At 36.7% G+C, this 13,351-nt stretch overlaps 1 protein-coding gene across 4 annotated transcripts in view; it reads right to left on the minus strand.

Annotated features, from left to right (window-relative positions):
* Nucleotides 1–12,027, minus strand: part of LOC124777478 (zinc finger protein 346-like) — a 146,685-nt gene extending 134,658 nt beyond the window's left edge. Inside the window, exons 1-2 of one of the 4 annotated variants that reach the window (XM_047252912.1) lie at nt 11,900–12,026; nt 4,193–4,235 (exon numbers count right to left, since the gene is read on the minus strand). In XM_047252912.1, the coding sequence (XP_047108868.1) occupies nt 4,193–4,209 (17 nt within the window). In that variant the 5' untranslated portion in view covers nt 4,210–4,235; nt 11,900–12,026. Of the gene's footprint in view, nt 1–4,192; nt 4,236–11,899 lie in introns of all 4 variants that reach the window. The other 3 variants (XM_047252909.1, XM_047252913.1, XM_047252911.1) reach the window with 3 other exon arrangements.
* Nucleotides 12,028–13,351: the final 1,324 nt, after the last annotated feature.

Genomic DNA, 13,351 nt, shown 5'->3' on the forward strand with positions numbered 1-13,351 from the left:
ATTTGTCCATCCTGTTCAGAGCCTAGTTTTGGTCTTAAATAACCCAAAAACTTGTAAATATTCTAATAACCTACAAATATTAATTGGTTTTCTATTAATGTAGCTACACAAATAAATAGGAAAGCAAAATACTTTTCGCTGTGATGAAACGGCCATTCCAAGTAAGTCCACTCAGGCTTGAAGTCCACTGCTTCAGATACAGTGTTATAAAATTTACATGCTTGAACATCAATTATTCTAGGCAGACAAATTAACCTTATATGTGAAAAATTTATTTCATTAATTCCTGAAAGACTATAATATATTGTATTTATCTGTGCAGCTACCCACCTGATCACAGTAATAAGAAAGTGTTTTGTGAGCCTGCAGTAGCTTGCTTGGAACCTTCACAGGTATGAAAAAAAGCAACAATCATTGACATGTAATGTTCAACATCAATGACATGCGACAGTCAGTCCATTTGGCTCAGTTGCTCTTTGTCTTTCTGTGAGACAGGTAATATTTATTTGCGGTGCAGCCACTTATCATTCCATTTGTAATAAAATACATTTCCAAATGACGTAGTACTCAGTTAATTATGAGAGTGAGTCAGAAAAATTTTGCCCCTATTCTTTTTTTAGCCATATTATGACTGTAAATGGAAAGTCAACGTATCCACTCCCAATGGTGAACCTTCTTGGACTGGCCCAGTCTTATCTACTGGTAGCTTCATGGCATAGTGCTGCTGTCAGCTATTAAGATGGCTGTTATACTTCACACATTCAATGAGTGCTATTCATTTTCATTGGAGCAAGGGATGATCACTCTTCAGAATCAATGCGGAAAAACAGCCCACCTATGGGGAAATGCGTGTCACTTTGAGACACACGAGGAGGAGGAGGAGGTTGTCGTTGTCGTGGTGGTGGTGGTTGTGGTGGTGGAGGTGGTGGTGTGAGTTCACAAGAGATCGTGAAGACTTGCATGACAATAAGTATTCAGGGAAGCTGCATTCATCACTGACTGGTGACAACATTTCCTGTATGGATGCAATGGTGAAATCGGATCTGCGTGTGCACCTCACGGTCATTTTCTAGGAGCCTGATATTTTGTATGGAAGTGTTTACAATGACATTAAAGATTCCTTACAGTACCAGAAGGCTTCATGATGGTGGATGCCTAAGCAATTGGATACAATGAATCATCTGCAACAGGGCAGAGGATGATTTCCATGTTTCTGATCTGCTTCCTGGGAGTACAGTTATTCACATACAATGTTGAAGCCAAGATAGGAGTCCGATGGTAGTTCCACAATAAATCAATTGAATTCTACCACAGGGGCATCTCAAATTTAGTGCCCATGACGGGACAAGTATCTGAGCTGATGTGAGGACTATGTGGAAAAATAGTGTAAGGCACACAGAACAGCGAACATGTTTGCAATTACCTGTGTGAACCTTATATTGGCTAATAAAAAAAAATATGAATTTGTGTAGTGTCGAAAATTACTTAGAACACCACATCATTTAATGACCTACACATCTGTAAAAGAAACACCTCAAAAATTTTTCAGAGCTGAGTGGAGACAGCAAGATTTGATATTGCTAAGGTCCAATATAAACGTTTCGGAAGAAAACATTACGTGCTACAAGAATCAATGTAAAACAAGGTATAAAACTGTGTATGTGTTATAAGATTTGTGAACAAAAATCTGAAATCAGTGGACATGAAAGTGGTGCATGTGACCTGGAGGTGAAATTTCATGAGTCAGTACTAAAAGGTCAAAGTATCAAGGATGTAAATAAGATTTTAGATGATCTGATGTGCTCTCCCTTAAAACTTCATTCCATTCAAAATCACAGTATGGCCTTACAGGGCAAATGGAAGCTAGAAAAAGAGAGGCATGTTTTGGAAAAAAAGTGTACTTGTCATTACATTACAGTGCTGAAGTTTCTGACGGTAGGGATGATAAAATGGATGATGAAACTGTCGAACAGAATTGGTAAAACAGTCTGCAACTGATGATGAGTGCACTGACATGTTGGTAATAAAATTACAAGCATTTAAACTGCATTAATTTATGTCTAAGTGTCACAAAAGAGCCCTAAAAAATTGGAAAAAATCTAACACACTAAAAAGCAATTCTGTTCGCTGAAAATCCCAGTTCTGTAACTCAGAATGAACTCAAAATTACCACTGAACAAGAAGCAGCCATATAACCCATCCTGTTCATGTTCATAACAACATTATGAAAAGGATAGATTGCTATACACCACATAGAGGAGCTATTGAGTTGTAGATAGGCATGATGAAAAGGCTGCTAAACATTCAAGTTTTCAGACAAAAACGTCTTATTCAGAAATAGAAAAAAAAGCACACACACTCACACACAAAATTACACGTGCATGCAATCTGGGGTGGGTGATGCGGTAAGGAGCAGGCGTGGGGTGTAGAGTGGAAAGGATAATTGGGTAGGGGTGGAGTAGACGATGTGATGCGTTTGAAAGCATGCAGGTAGGTTGTGTGGACAGGCTAAAGCTGCTATGTGCAGAGTCGGGAAGCTGTCATTGAGATGAAGTACATCATGTTAGGCAGCATATTTAGCAACTGGTGGTCCAGCTGTCTCTTGGTTACAGTTCTGTGGTCGCCATTCATGCGGAAAAATAGCCTGTTAGTTGTCATGTCCAAGTACAAAGCAGCACAATGATTCCACCTAAGTTTGTACATCACATCCGTCCCTACTCCACCCCTGCTCCCAACCCCTCATCTCACAGCTTGTATCCCTACAACAGACCTAGATGCATGAACTGCCTCATACATCCTCCCAGCTCCACTTACTCCAGGCCGGTCACAGGCATCACCTATCCCATCAAAGGCAGGGCTATCTGTGAAAGCAGCCATGTGATCTACAAACTAAGCTACAACCACTGAGCTGCCTTCTATGAGGGAATGACAACCAACATGCTGTTTCTCCATATGAAACGCCAAACTGTGGCCAAAAGTTAGCTGGACCACCCAGTTCTGAACATGCTGCCCAACACTACATGCTTCACTTCAACGACTGCTTCACAGCCTGCACCATCTGGATCCCTCCTATCAACACCAGCTTTTCTGAATTACAATAGTGGGAAATCTCCTGACAACATTTCCTTTGTACCCATAAACATTTGTTGGTTGGCTGATTTGAGGGAGGGGAGCAAACAGTGAGGCCGTCAGTCCCATCAGATTACGGAAGGATGGGGAAGGAAGTCAGCCGTGCCTTTTCAAAGGAATCATCCTGGCATTTGCATGGAGCAATTTAGGGAAATCACAGAAAATCTAAATCAGGATGGCTGGATGAAGGTTTGAATCGTCGTCCTTCCGAATCCGAGTCCAGTGTGCTAACCACTGTGCCACCTCACTCGGTGTCCCATAAAAGTGTTGGCCTCAACCTTCGCTACTCCCTCTCCTTCACTTACCAATCACCTTCCCCACCCACATTCCAGCATTTCACATGTCTTCTATTCCACCAATGCACCTACAGCCTTTCCTCCTCCTCACCCCCCCCCCCCCCCCCCCCCCCCCCACACACACACACACATACACAACTTAGTACAGCTGCCCAACCATACATAACAGCCCTATACTGTGTCCACCACCTCCCTGCATGCTCTCATAGGCAGCACATCATCTACCCCAATCCCTGTCCTACTATTCCTCCCTCTCCCTGCTCCATTCTGAAGGATGACTTTTTTTGTCCAAAAGCTTAAATGCTTTGCAGTCTTCTTCATTGTGCCTGGTCCATGAACGTGTGGATAACCTCTTAAGAATAAAGTGATGTTTTATTCCAGTATGTCACACTGTAATTTACTTATTTTGATATTTACTCACAATATAAAACAACAAAACAAATGTTTCAAATTGCTACAGGAAATTTCTCATAAGATGAACCTTATTAAATTTTTTAAAAACCTAGCACTGGTTGTGAATTTGAAGAAAAGCACGAAGCTCCACGTACACAACTAGTAGTTGGAAGACTACCACCTGCCACTGGTAAAGATTACGGATTTTGAAACTAAAACAGAAAGAGATTTAAAAAGGTACTCTGCAGGAACATGAATGCCACAGCTAACTCAATCACATCAAGCAAAATAATACTGCACTGTATAACTTCTATATTTAAAATGTAGCTACCCTTTAAATGTAATGTATGGAAAAGAAAAGAGCTAAAGCTTACCTCATTGTGTTTTCCATTTTCCCAAATTATCTGCCTTCAATTTCTGTTTAATGGAACATAAACAGAACGAACTATTAGTCTATTCAAACAGTACAGAAGTTCTTCTAAAGTGATACTCATTTTTATAAGGCTAGTTTATCAGTAAAACAAAACATTGCCTACAAATATTAATTATATCATTAGTGAGGACCACACCATCAATGGGAATTCAAGTCAGATCACATATAATTTTGAAGAGGATTCAACCAAAAGATTTATGGATCATTATAACAGAAAACTATAGTGTATGGCACACACATTCTTTGCTCCCTTTCTTCTTAAAACATTAATAAAACCTGATTAGATTTTCACTTCATTATTTCTCACCTTTGCTTCATACATACACCAGTTTTTTTTAAAAAAAAAAAAGATTAAGCATCAGTAATACGAATCAGCATTAAATGATCTTTCTTTTGTTTTCCTTTTACTGCCTACAACACTGGAAATAAACTGAAGACCATACGAAATTTCTGTATTACACTGACACATTATCAAAACTTTAGACTAAATTTATTATGCAACATTAGTGAATTTACAAATCGGCAAATATAATAATCCAACAGTACCTCCCAATGAGTTCTCCAGTAATGATAACTAAATTTAGTTAGACAATGTTTGTTAACTAATCGGACCTGTCATTACATTTTGGCCACTTCTGCTCAGATTTAATAAACACTCTCAACACAAAACTTCTAGTGGTCTTTCATAAAAGACAAATTTATTAGGACTTTTATGTTTAGAAAGTTATTGAAACGTGTATTACAATGAAAATGCTTAGGGCATGACACTTGTAATATCAGTGAAAAATGAGACTTGTAGGCAACAAACTGGTGAAATTGACTTAAGTTCAATTAATGTGTATTTCCTGTACATATGCCATGTAAAATGACACTAAAATTGAAACTCTTATGGAGAAATACCACTACCACATCAGGAAACCAAAATCTGTCTCGCAGTCAGATTCAGAACACAATCTTGCTCTTCAGAATATATGGTTCAACCTAAATCAATTACAGCAAATGCTGGGACAGGTCGATATCTTTCACTATTTGATACAATCAAAGCTTGTGATGTCAGGTTTTAGAGATGTTTCTCAGCCGATTATATCAGATTTTGCTGTATTCCATGAACGTCTACAACTATCAAATGAAGTTTCAAATGAAACTTACTATTTTGGGCAGCGTGTTCTAAAATTTAACACTAGCAACTGGAGAGCAGTAGGAAATGCATGTACAAATTCGGTATACCTTTGGGGTTTCTCTAATTTTTAAAAATATATTTGTGAGCTTTCTGACAAAGGGGGTTGAACAGATTATAGACTAGGAGGGATAACTGCATCAAAATAGTCTTTGGGCTGAAGACTGCAACATCAATAGACAAGGAAATGAATCTGGCTTCTCCTGAATGCCATCCAGGGCAAGATCACTAAGTCACCTCAAACAGTAAAGTACACAACCTCACATGGAGCAACAAGCAGACAGAAGAGAGTGCCTCCCTCCCATCTGCAAGATTTTTTAGTCACAAGCATGATGAAAAAGAAACCTCCAAGATAAGTAACATTAAATCTCTAACAGTGCTTCACCAAAACATTCAGAGTATAAAAAGCAAAGTGCAACAGCTAGAAGTTGAGTTACAATCCTTAGACAGTCCAGTTATCTGCATCACAGAGCACTGGTGCAAAGTCAATGAAATTCAATACATAAATTTGCCCTCATATGTACTAGCTTGTTCTTATTGCAGAAACTCAATGAAAGGTGGAGGATCATGTATTTTTGTTAAGAGTGGTATTTCATTTAAAGTCAGGAATGATATTATCCTACTAAGTGTAGACAAGCATTTTGAAGTGTCAGCAGTAGAGATACCAGCTGTAGATATGCCCAAAAAACTAATTGTACTATGTGTATACCGTTCTCCCAGTGGTGATTTAGAAACATTCTTTTCAAAACTTATGCAAAGCCTAGAACAAGTGTCATCCCTGAAAAGTAATATACTCTTGTGTGGTGACTTAAACATTAACACAGCTAAGGCAGATGAAACCAGTAACACTTTTCTGAATATTCTGAATAGTTTTGGCATGTCCTCTTTAGCTAATTGTGCAACAAGAATAACCAAACACTCAACATCTACCATTGACCAAGTAGCTACAGATATAGGTGGGGAAAACTGTGTCATAACTATCAAAAATCTTGGACTGTCAGATCATTTATGGCAAATCATAAAAGTAAAAGCTTCTGTAGAAAAACCAGTAAACCTCCACATGTTTAAAAGAGTCTACTCAGACGCAGCAATACAAAAATTTTGCTTACAATTAAGACATGAAAGACGGGAAGAAGTATATTCAGAAAATAATGTGAATCAGAAATTCTCCAAATTCATGTCGGAGTTTAAGATAATATTCGAAGAAGCCTTCCCCAAAGCACTAAGTTCTACTGGAACATCCACCAAAAATAAGTGGATTACCACAGGAATTAGAAAATCTGCCCAAACTTTTAAATACCTAAACTCTATAAAAAACAACAACAGTGATCCAGATTTTCTTCATTACTACAGAAACTACAAAAAAATCTATAGGAAGGTGCTCAATGTTGCAAAAAAAAGGCCAATGATAGACTAATAAATCTAGCTAAAAATAAAAGTAAAGCTACATGGACTATAGTGAAACAAGAGACAGGAACAGCAACACAAAGGCAAATAAACACCCAAATCAGGAACAAAGAAAACCTAACAAGTACCCCAAAAGAACTAGCAAACTTTGTTAATTCTTACTTTAGTAGTATAGCTACAAAGTTACAGGAAAATTTTTCAAAATCTCATAATCCACGAACACGGGAATATACATCAAATTCAATGGTATTGCTACCCACTACTGAGGAAGAAGTATGTAATGTGGTAAGGAAATTAAAGAGCAAAAATTCAGCAGGTTTAGATGAAATTCCAATGTCTGTGCTGAAAAAATGCATAAATAGTATCAAAGCCCCCCTAACCAATATCATAAATGAATCTTTCAAAGCCGGTTGTTTCCCTGATTATCTGAAACATGCAAAAATTTTACCTCTACACAAAAAAGATGATGTAGAAAACATTGAGAACTACAGGCCAATTGTCCTACTGTCATCATTTTCCAAAATAATAGAGTCCATAATGAAGAACAGACTTATGAGCTATCTAAACAAATACAACCTTCTTTCAAATGACCAATTTGGTTTCAGACCAGGCATAGATACAGAAATGGCAATAGCACGTTTCACTAAAGTGGTTCTAGAAGCACTGGATGAAGGCAACTATGTATCTGGCATATTCCTTGACCTGTCAAAGGCCTTTGATACAGTTGACCACCAGAATCTATTACTTAAGTTAGAAGCACTAGGAGTAAGAGGGGTAATCAACAAATGGTTCCATTCATACCTTAAAAATAGAGTACAGTGGGTAGAGATCTCGCATGTCTCCAGTAGATCAAAGTTCATAGAAAAACACCTGTCAGATCCACAGCATATTAATATTGGGGCCCCTCAGGGAAGTGTGCTGGGTCCGGTGTTGTTCTTGATTTATATAAATGACTTTCCACAATATATCCGACATGGAGAGAAGATATTGTTTGCCGATGACAGCAATATTATAATCACCAGTGAGACATCAGCACAAATGTTGGAAAATTGTAATGAATCACTGAAAGATGTCTACAAATGGTCTACAGAGAATAAAGTGACCTTAAATATTAAGAAAACAAATAGCATACGCTTTAGAATAAACAGAAAAAACAGTCCCCTAAAGTTAAAGCTACATAACACCTCTGTAGACGAAGTGCCCACCACAAAATTCCTAGGGTTGCATATTGACAGCCAGCTTAGGTGGAGTGAACATGTTAAAAAACTCACAAAAAAGATATCTACAACGTGTCACGCACTTAGAGTTCTCTCCTCAGTATGCAGCGATGAATGTCTAAGAACTGTATATTTTAGCTATGTACATTCAGTCATAAGCTATGGGATAATTTTCTGGGGAAATAATGTACTCAACTTACAAACAGTTTTTAAAGTGCAGAAGAGAGCAGTGAGAATTATAACTAAAAGCAGTAAGTGGGCTCACTGCAGAGAACTATTCAAAATACTTGGTATTCTAACTGTTCCCTGTTTATTTATGTTCCACACTATAGTATATATAAAGAAAGATATAGTGAATTATAGTACAAACAGCATTTTACACAGCTATAGCACAAGAACAAGCCACTGCCTTCATCTAGATAGGAGAAACAAGCATAAGACCCAAAAAAGTTTCTTGTATCAGGGTGTAAAATTGTATAACAAGCTGCCACAGGAAATCAAAGAAATTAACAGCATGTACTGTTTCAGAAAAACTCTTAAACTGTATTTTCAGGAACACTGTTTTTACACAGTAAGTGAATATTTAAATGTTTGAATGTAATTTAAGTGACATAATGACATTGTATTGTATATTCTGTAAATGTATAACAAGCTGCACAGGACATCAAAGAAATTAACAACATGTACTGTTACAGAAAACCCTTAAACTATATTTTCAGGAACACTGTTTCTAAACAATAAGTGAATATTTAATTGTTTGAATGTAATTTAAGTGATAAATGTCATTGTATTTGTATACTCTGTAAATGCATATAATAGTGTCAATGTATCTGCAAAAATCACTGTATCCAAACTGACAACATCCATACATTGCAAAATGTCTACGGATGGCTAATCAAATAAATAAATAAATAAATAAATAAAAGTAATTTGGAACAAGGATAGGGTAATGTCAGACCACCTTAAAGAAAAGTCACATAAGTTTATGTTGTATCACTGAGATAAATTTTGCCAGCATTTTTAAGTATTCGACTGACAGCTGCTAGCCCCACTACAGTACTGACCTCATTCATAGGTGGCAAATACAGGTTTATGGATTACCTACAATTGTCTAGGTCACTGGAGGTGGAGTATTAGTTTGTATTGGGCACGGATGGAGACGAAAATCAGCCCTGACCTACTTGAGGTAATCAGCACCATTTACTTCAAGCATTTTGGTGACTTCATATTAAAACCACATTAAGCAGTATGGAAATAGACTCAAATCCCTTTCTTACTGAATATGAGTCCGGCGTCTTAACCACTTCACCTCCTCATTATGTACCATTCATGGTAGCTGTTCATGGCTCTGTTTGTCACTGGAGACAAACTACTGGCAATTACCTATGATATTGTTTCCTTTCAATTGTTCAGCAAATCCGTTCCAAAAATGGAATATTAATGTCATATGGCACACCAGCTTGGAAAAGGAGAGTCGGGAAATCTGGCACGCTGGTGAATTAGTAAATCTCATTTACCAGATGGATGGGGAAAATCAACAGAAAAAAAACTACTTCATTGAGAGCTTTCAACAATTATGAAAAACTATTCTTTCCCTTGTTTGCACAGATTTTTATTGTTCAAATAAATGTGGTTATGATCACTTTCAATATGATTGTTATTTGTGTCACATTCTGCTCAATGGCTTGTTCTCACCAACTGTATGGTATTACTATAGCACACATATGTAAATTTTTGAATATTATGCTACATGCCTATCAACTGATGGAGGCCATCTTTAAACTACACACTAAAATTGGTCTAAATGTATGAAATTGGACATTTAGCACACTGCTACACAACATTTTCACTTCATTGTCTTCTAAATGGCACTTTATTAAATACGGTGAAATTTAAAATTTTTCCTCAATATCTATAAAAAAATTTCCCAATAACATTAAAATGAGCTGAGCACACCTCTTACACATAATATTAACAATATTCTACCAGTATGATGTTTATAGGAAAAGCTTGCAACTCACCTAGGGCTGGGGGAGGGATGCCGACTCAGTTTTCAACCAGACACAAGTGAAGACATTTAGATGCAACAGAGTTGTGGCAGCAATCACATGTCTGTGGTGCAAGCTGGCAACTAACCTTGGGTTAGGTGAGGGAGGTGGCAGGTGGGATGCTGATTCAGTTTTTAGGCAGTTTTAGTGAAGATATTTAGATGTAATAGAGGTGTGATTGCAATAGCATGTTTGTGGTCCTGAAGTCATGTGTAAAAGTGAATGGTGTGTGAGGTGATACATGTATAGAGAGAGAGAGAGAGAGAGAGAGAGAGAGAGAGAGAGAGAGAGAATGAGCAGTGTGTAGCAATTTTAATGTGGAATTCCATTATGCTGACTTTTAACATTTCTTGGAATATTCTTGGAATTGCCAAGAAAAAGTCATTTCAAACTGATCCATATATTTGAGAAGTTGCTGACAAACAGAATCAATAAGTTTTAAAAGGTAATATTTTTACAACTTGACAAGTGTTTCCTCAGAACTACAAAAATCCATTCCACTGTTACACTTATTTATTTCAAAAATTTTACTTCTGCACCTCATCTTTCTGTCGGGAGAAAGATCACCTGCAGCACCTCATGAAAACAATCACAAAAATGAGTGGTGTCAACAGTCCAAATTACATAACGACAAGAGATGTAGCTCTAATGGGTTAATCATAAGCAGGATGCTCCTACAACACTTGTTACGAGGGCAGGTTCGTTTTGAGACTTGAAATATTAGAAGTGTCTATCATGATGGTGTTGAACATCTAATGCACAATCCCCAAAATGTCCACAACCTTCTTCTTTCTTGATTGAAGAAGTGTATCATTTCATCTAATACTTAGAATAGGAAGGATCTCGCATCATTTATTTACTACACATTTGCAATACATTTCCCTCAAATTATAAAGAAAGACACCCTAACAGCAGAGGCAGGAACTTCCTGAAAACTATTGTAGAGTGTTAATGAAACTGAAGGCCTGTCCCAGATTTATAATGGAAGAATAAAAGATAGATTATGTTTTCATGAAATTGCAACTCCTAACGTTAGGATGTTTGGACACAAATGAAACATTTGATATTTACATTGATGTACTCATGATAAACTTGTTCTTTACTATCTTGCAGTACTTGTCTTACATGAGATTAATAGTTTTCTTGCAAAAGAAAAAAGTAACGATATTACGTATGATCACAACCTGTCAAAGACGACTAAATTGTTTGTTTACACGACAACAGACGAGATACAAATATTTCTTCTCGTGGGAGAAATTGTTTCCTTAACATTCAACACACAGAAATTGTAGAAGTGCGTAGTACAGTCTTATGTGACTTACGCTGGATGTTTCGATTTCTTTTGTCTTCTGCACGCCTCAATCATCGGTACGAACATTCAAATCCCCACAAAAAACACGGTTTCCCAGCAAAATAAAACCCACGGGCAATCTCCTGTTACTTAATTCTGCTTAAGATGGCCTTCTTATGGGCTTAAGACTTTAATCAACAAATTATTTGCCTTTAACATTTGAAATCAGAAATACATTTCACTCACATCGAAAGAAATTCCTTTCAACGACGCACCATTATTAGCCGACGTGTGGAATACAACAATATTACTCAGTATTATTCGATAGTAAAATAACTACACAATCAAGAATGTTTAAAAACAGCTACAAGTTCTGATATTTATTTTCTGAATCAAAATCGTGCATAACGAAAGACACCGGCAAAACCAAACAAATGTCAGAAATTGCATTGTGGAACTTCCAATGCATTCCCTATCATTAAGAACTAATGATGCACTTAATACACACCAAGTTCAGTAGATCACTTGCCACCTGCTGAAGCACTGCTGACTATTTACTTATTTATTTATTTATTTCGATTCAAATCAAATCCTGCAACAAACGAAACACACTATCTTTGACAATATGACAGACGATACTCTTTTCGACCAATAGTGCAACAAAGATATTCTGTGGCCGTAACCCCGCAGATTGACAGGCCTGCCATTGTACGTAAACAAAACTACAACCACTTTCGGCTTATTTGTCAGTTTTCTATATTGTTAGTGACTCGATAGGTCTTGACGTACGTAGCAAAACAATTAATAACGTAGGAAAAAGTTTAAATGACAGAAACCGAAGGGTCGCATGATGTGACTTTAGTATAAAAGACATACAAAGACATCGTCTAATGATATTACGTTTTCAGATTTCAATTTAATAATATGCTACTTACTTTTGTTTCACGTCCATGCATACTAGTGATACAAAAATCCAGTTATACTTACAAGTTTAAGGAACATTAGTATTGACAGTGGCAGATTTAGACCAGTATGTACATTAGTTGGCAACAGTCCAAAATATGACCCTGTCGATGTGCTGACCTGAACGGCCCCGCGATTTCAAATCTACAACTTCTGTTAGGACAATATCTGGATTTTAAACTGTAGCCGTTTGCAATTAAAAATACACGACAAAATCTGTATTATTGCGCACTAATGATATTAGCAGTAATTCTCAGGGCATTCTGATAAATGAGAAAATAATTCAGCAATGTCACGAGCGCTACAATTAGACTGTGGCAACAACAATTGGATTAGAATAGATGAGATTTACTTTCATTCCTATTGATCCGTAGTGAGGAGGTCCTCCAGGATGTAGAATATGTCAGAAAAACAATAATACATGACATATATTTACAACTAAAACAAATAAGCCATGTACCTTCCACAGGTCCCCAGTGGAATGATCGTCCTTTTTTTATGAACGCTATATGAAAGGATCATTTTACAATATTCATTTACTAAGATAGCATCAATGCACTGAATTTAAAATTTTAAAAATGTTTTTTTTTATTTATAAGTTAATAAACATACAATGGAACTACAAAATTACTTATATACAATGAACTCATTACTTCACTGAAATGCTGCAGGGTTAGATTGTACTTCAGTGCAGTAATGAGAACTAACTGATATATATATATCAGTTAGTTCTACTGAGAAATTTATCAATGGAGTATAAGAAGTTGGCCACCAATAAACCCTTTAGGCTTCTCTTAAACTGAATTTCATTGGTTGTTAAGCATTTTATGGCTGTTGGGAAGTTATTGAAAATGTGTGTTCCTGAATAATGCACACCTTTTTGTACAAGAGTAAGTGACTTTAAATCCTTGTGAAGATTATTATGAATGAATTTATTCATTCATGACGCAAAATAAGGGACACTTGGACTACCTCCACTAACCTAAGTCATCTGTCC

The sequence above is a fragment of the Schistocerca piceifrons genome, chromosome 2 (genome assembly GCF_021461385.2).
Source record: "Schistocerca piceifrons isolate TAMUIC-IGC-003096 chromosome 2, iqSchPice1.1, whole genome shotgun sequence".
NCBI lineage: Eukaryota > Metazoa > Arthropoda > Insecta > Orthoptera > Acrididae > Schistocerca > Schistocerca piceifrons.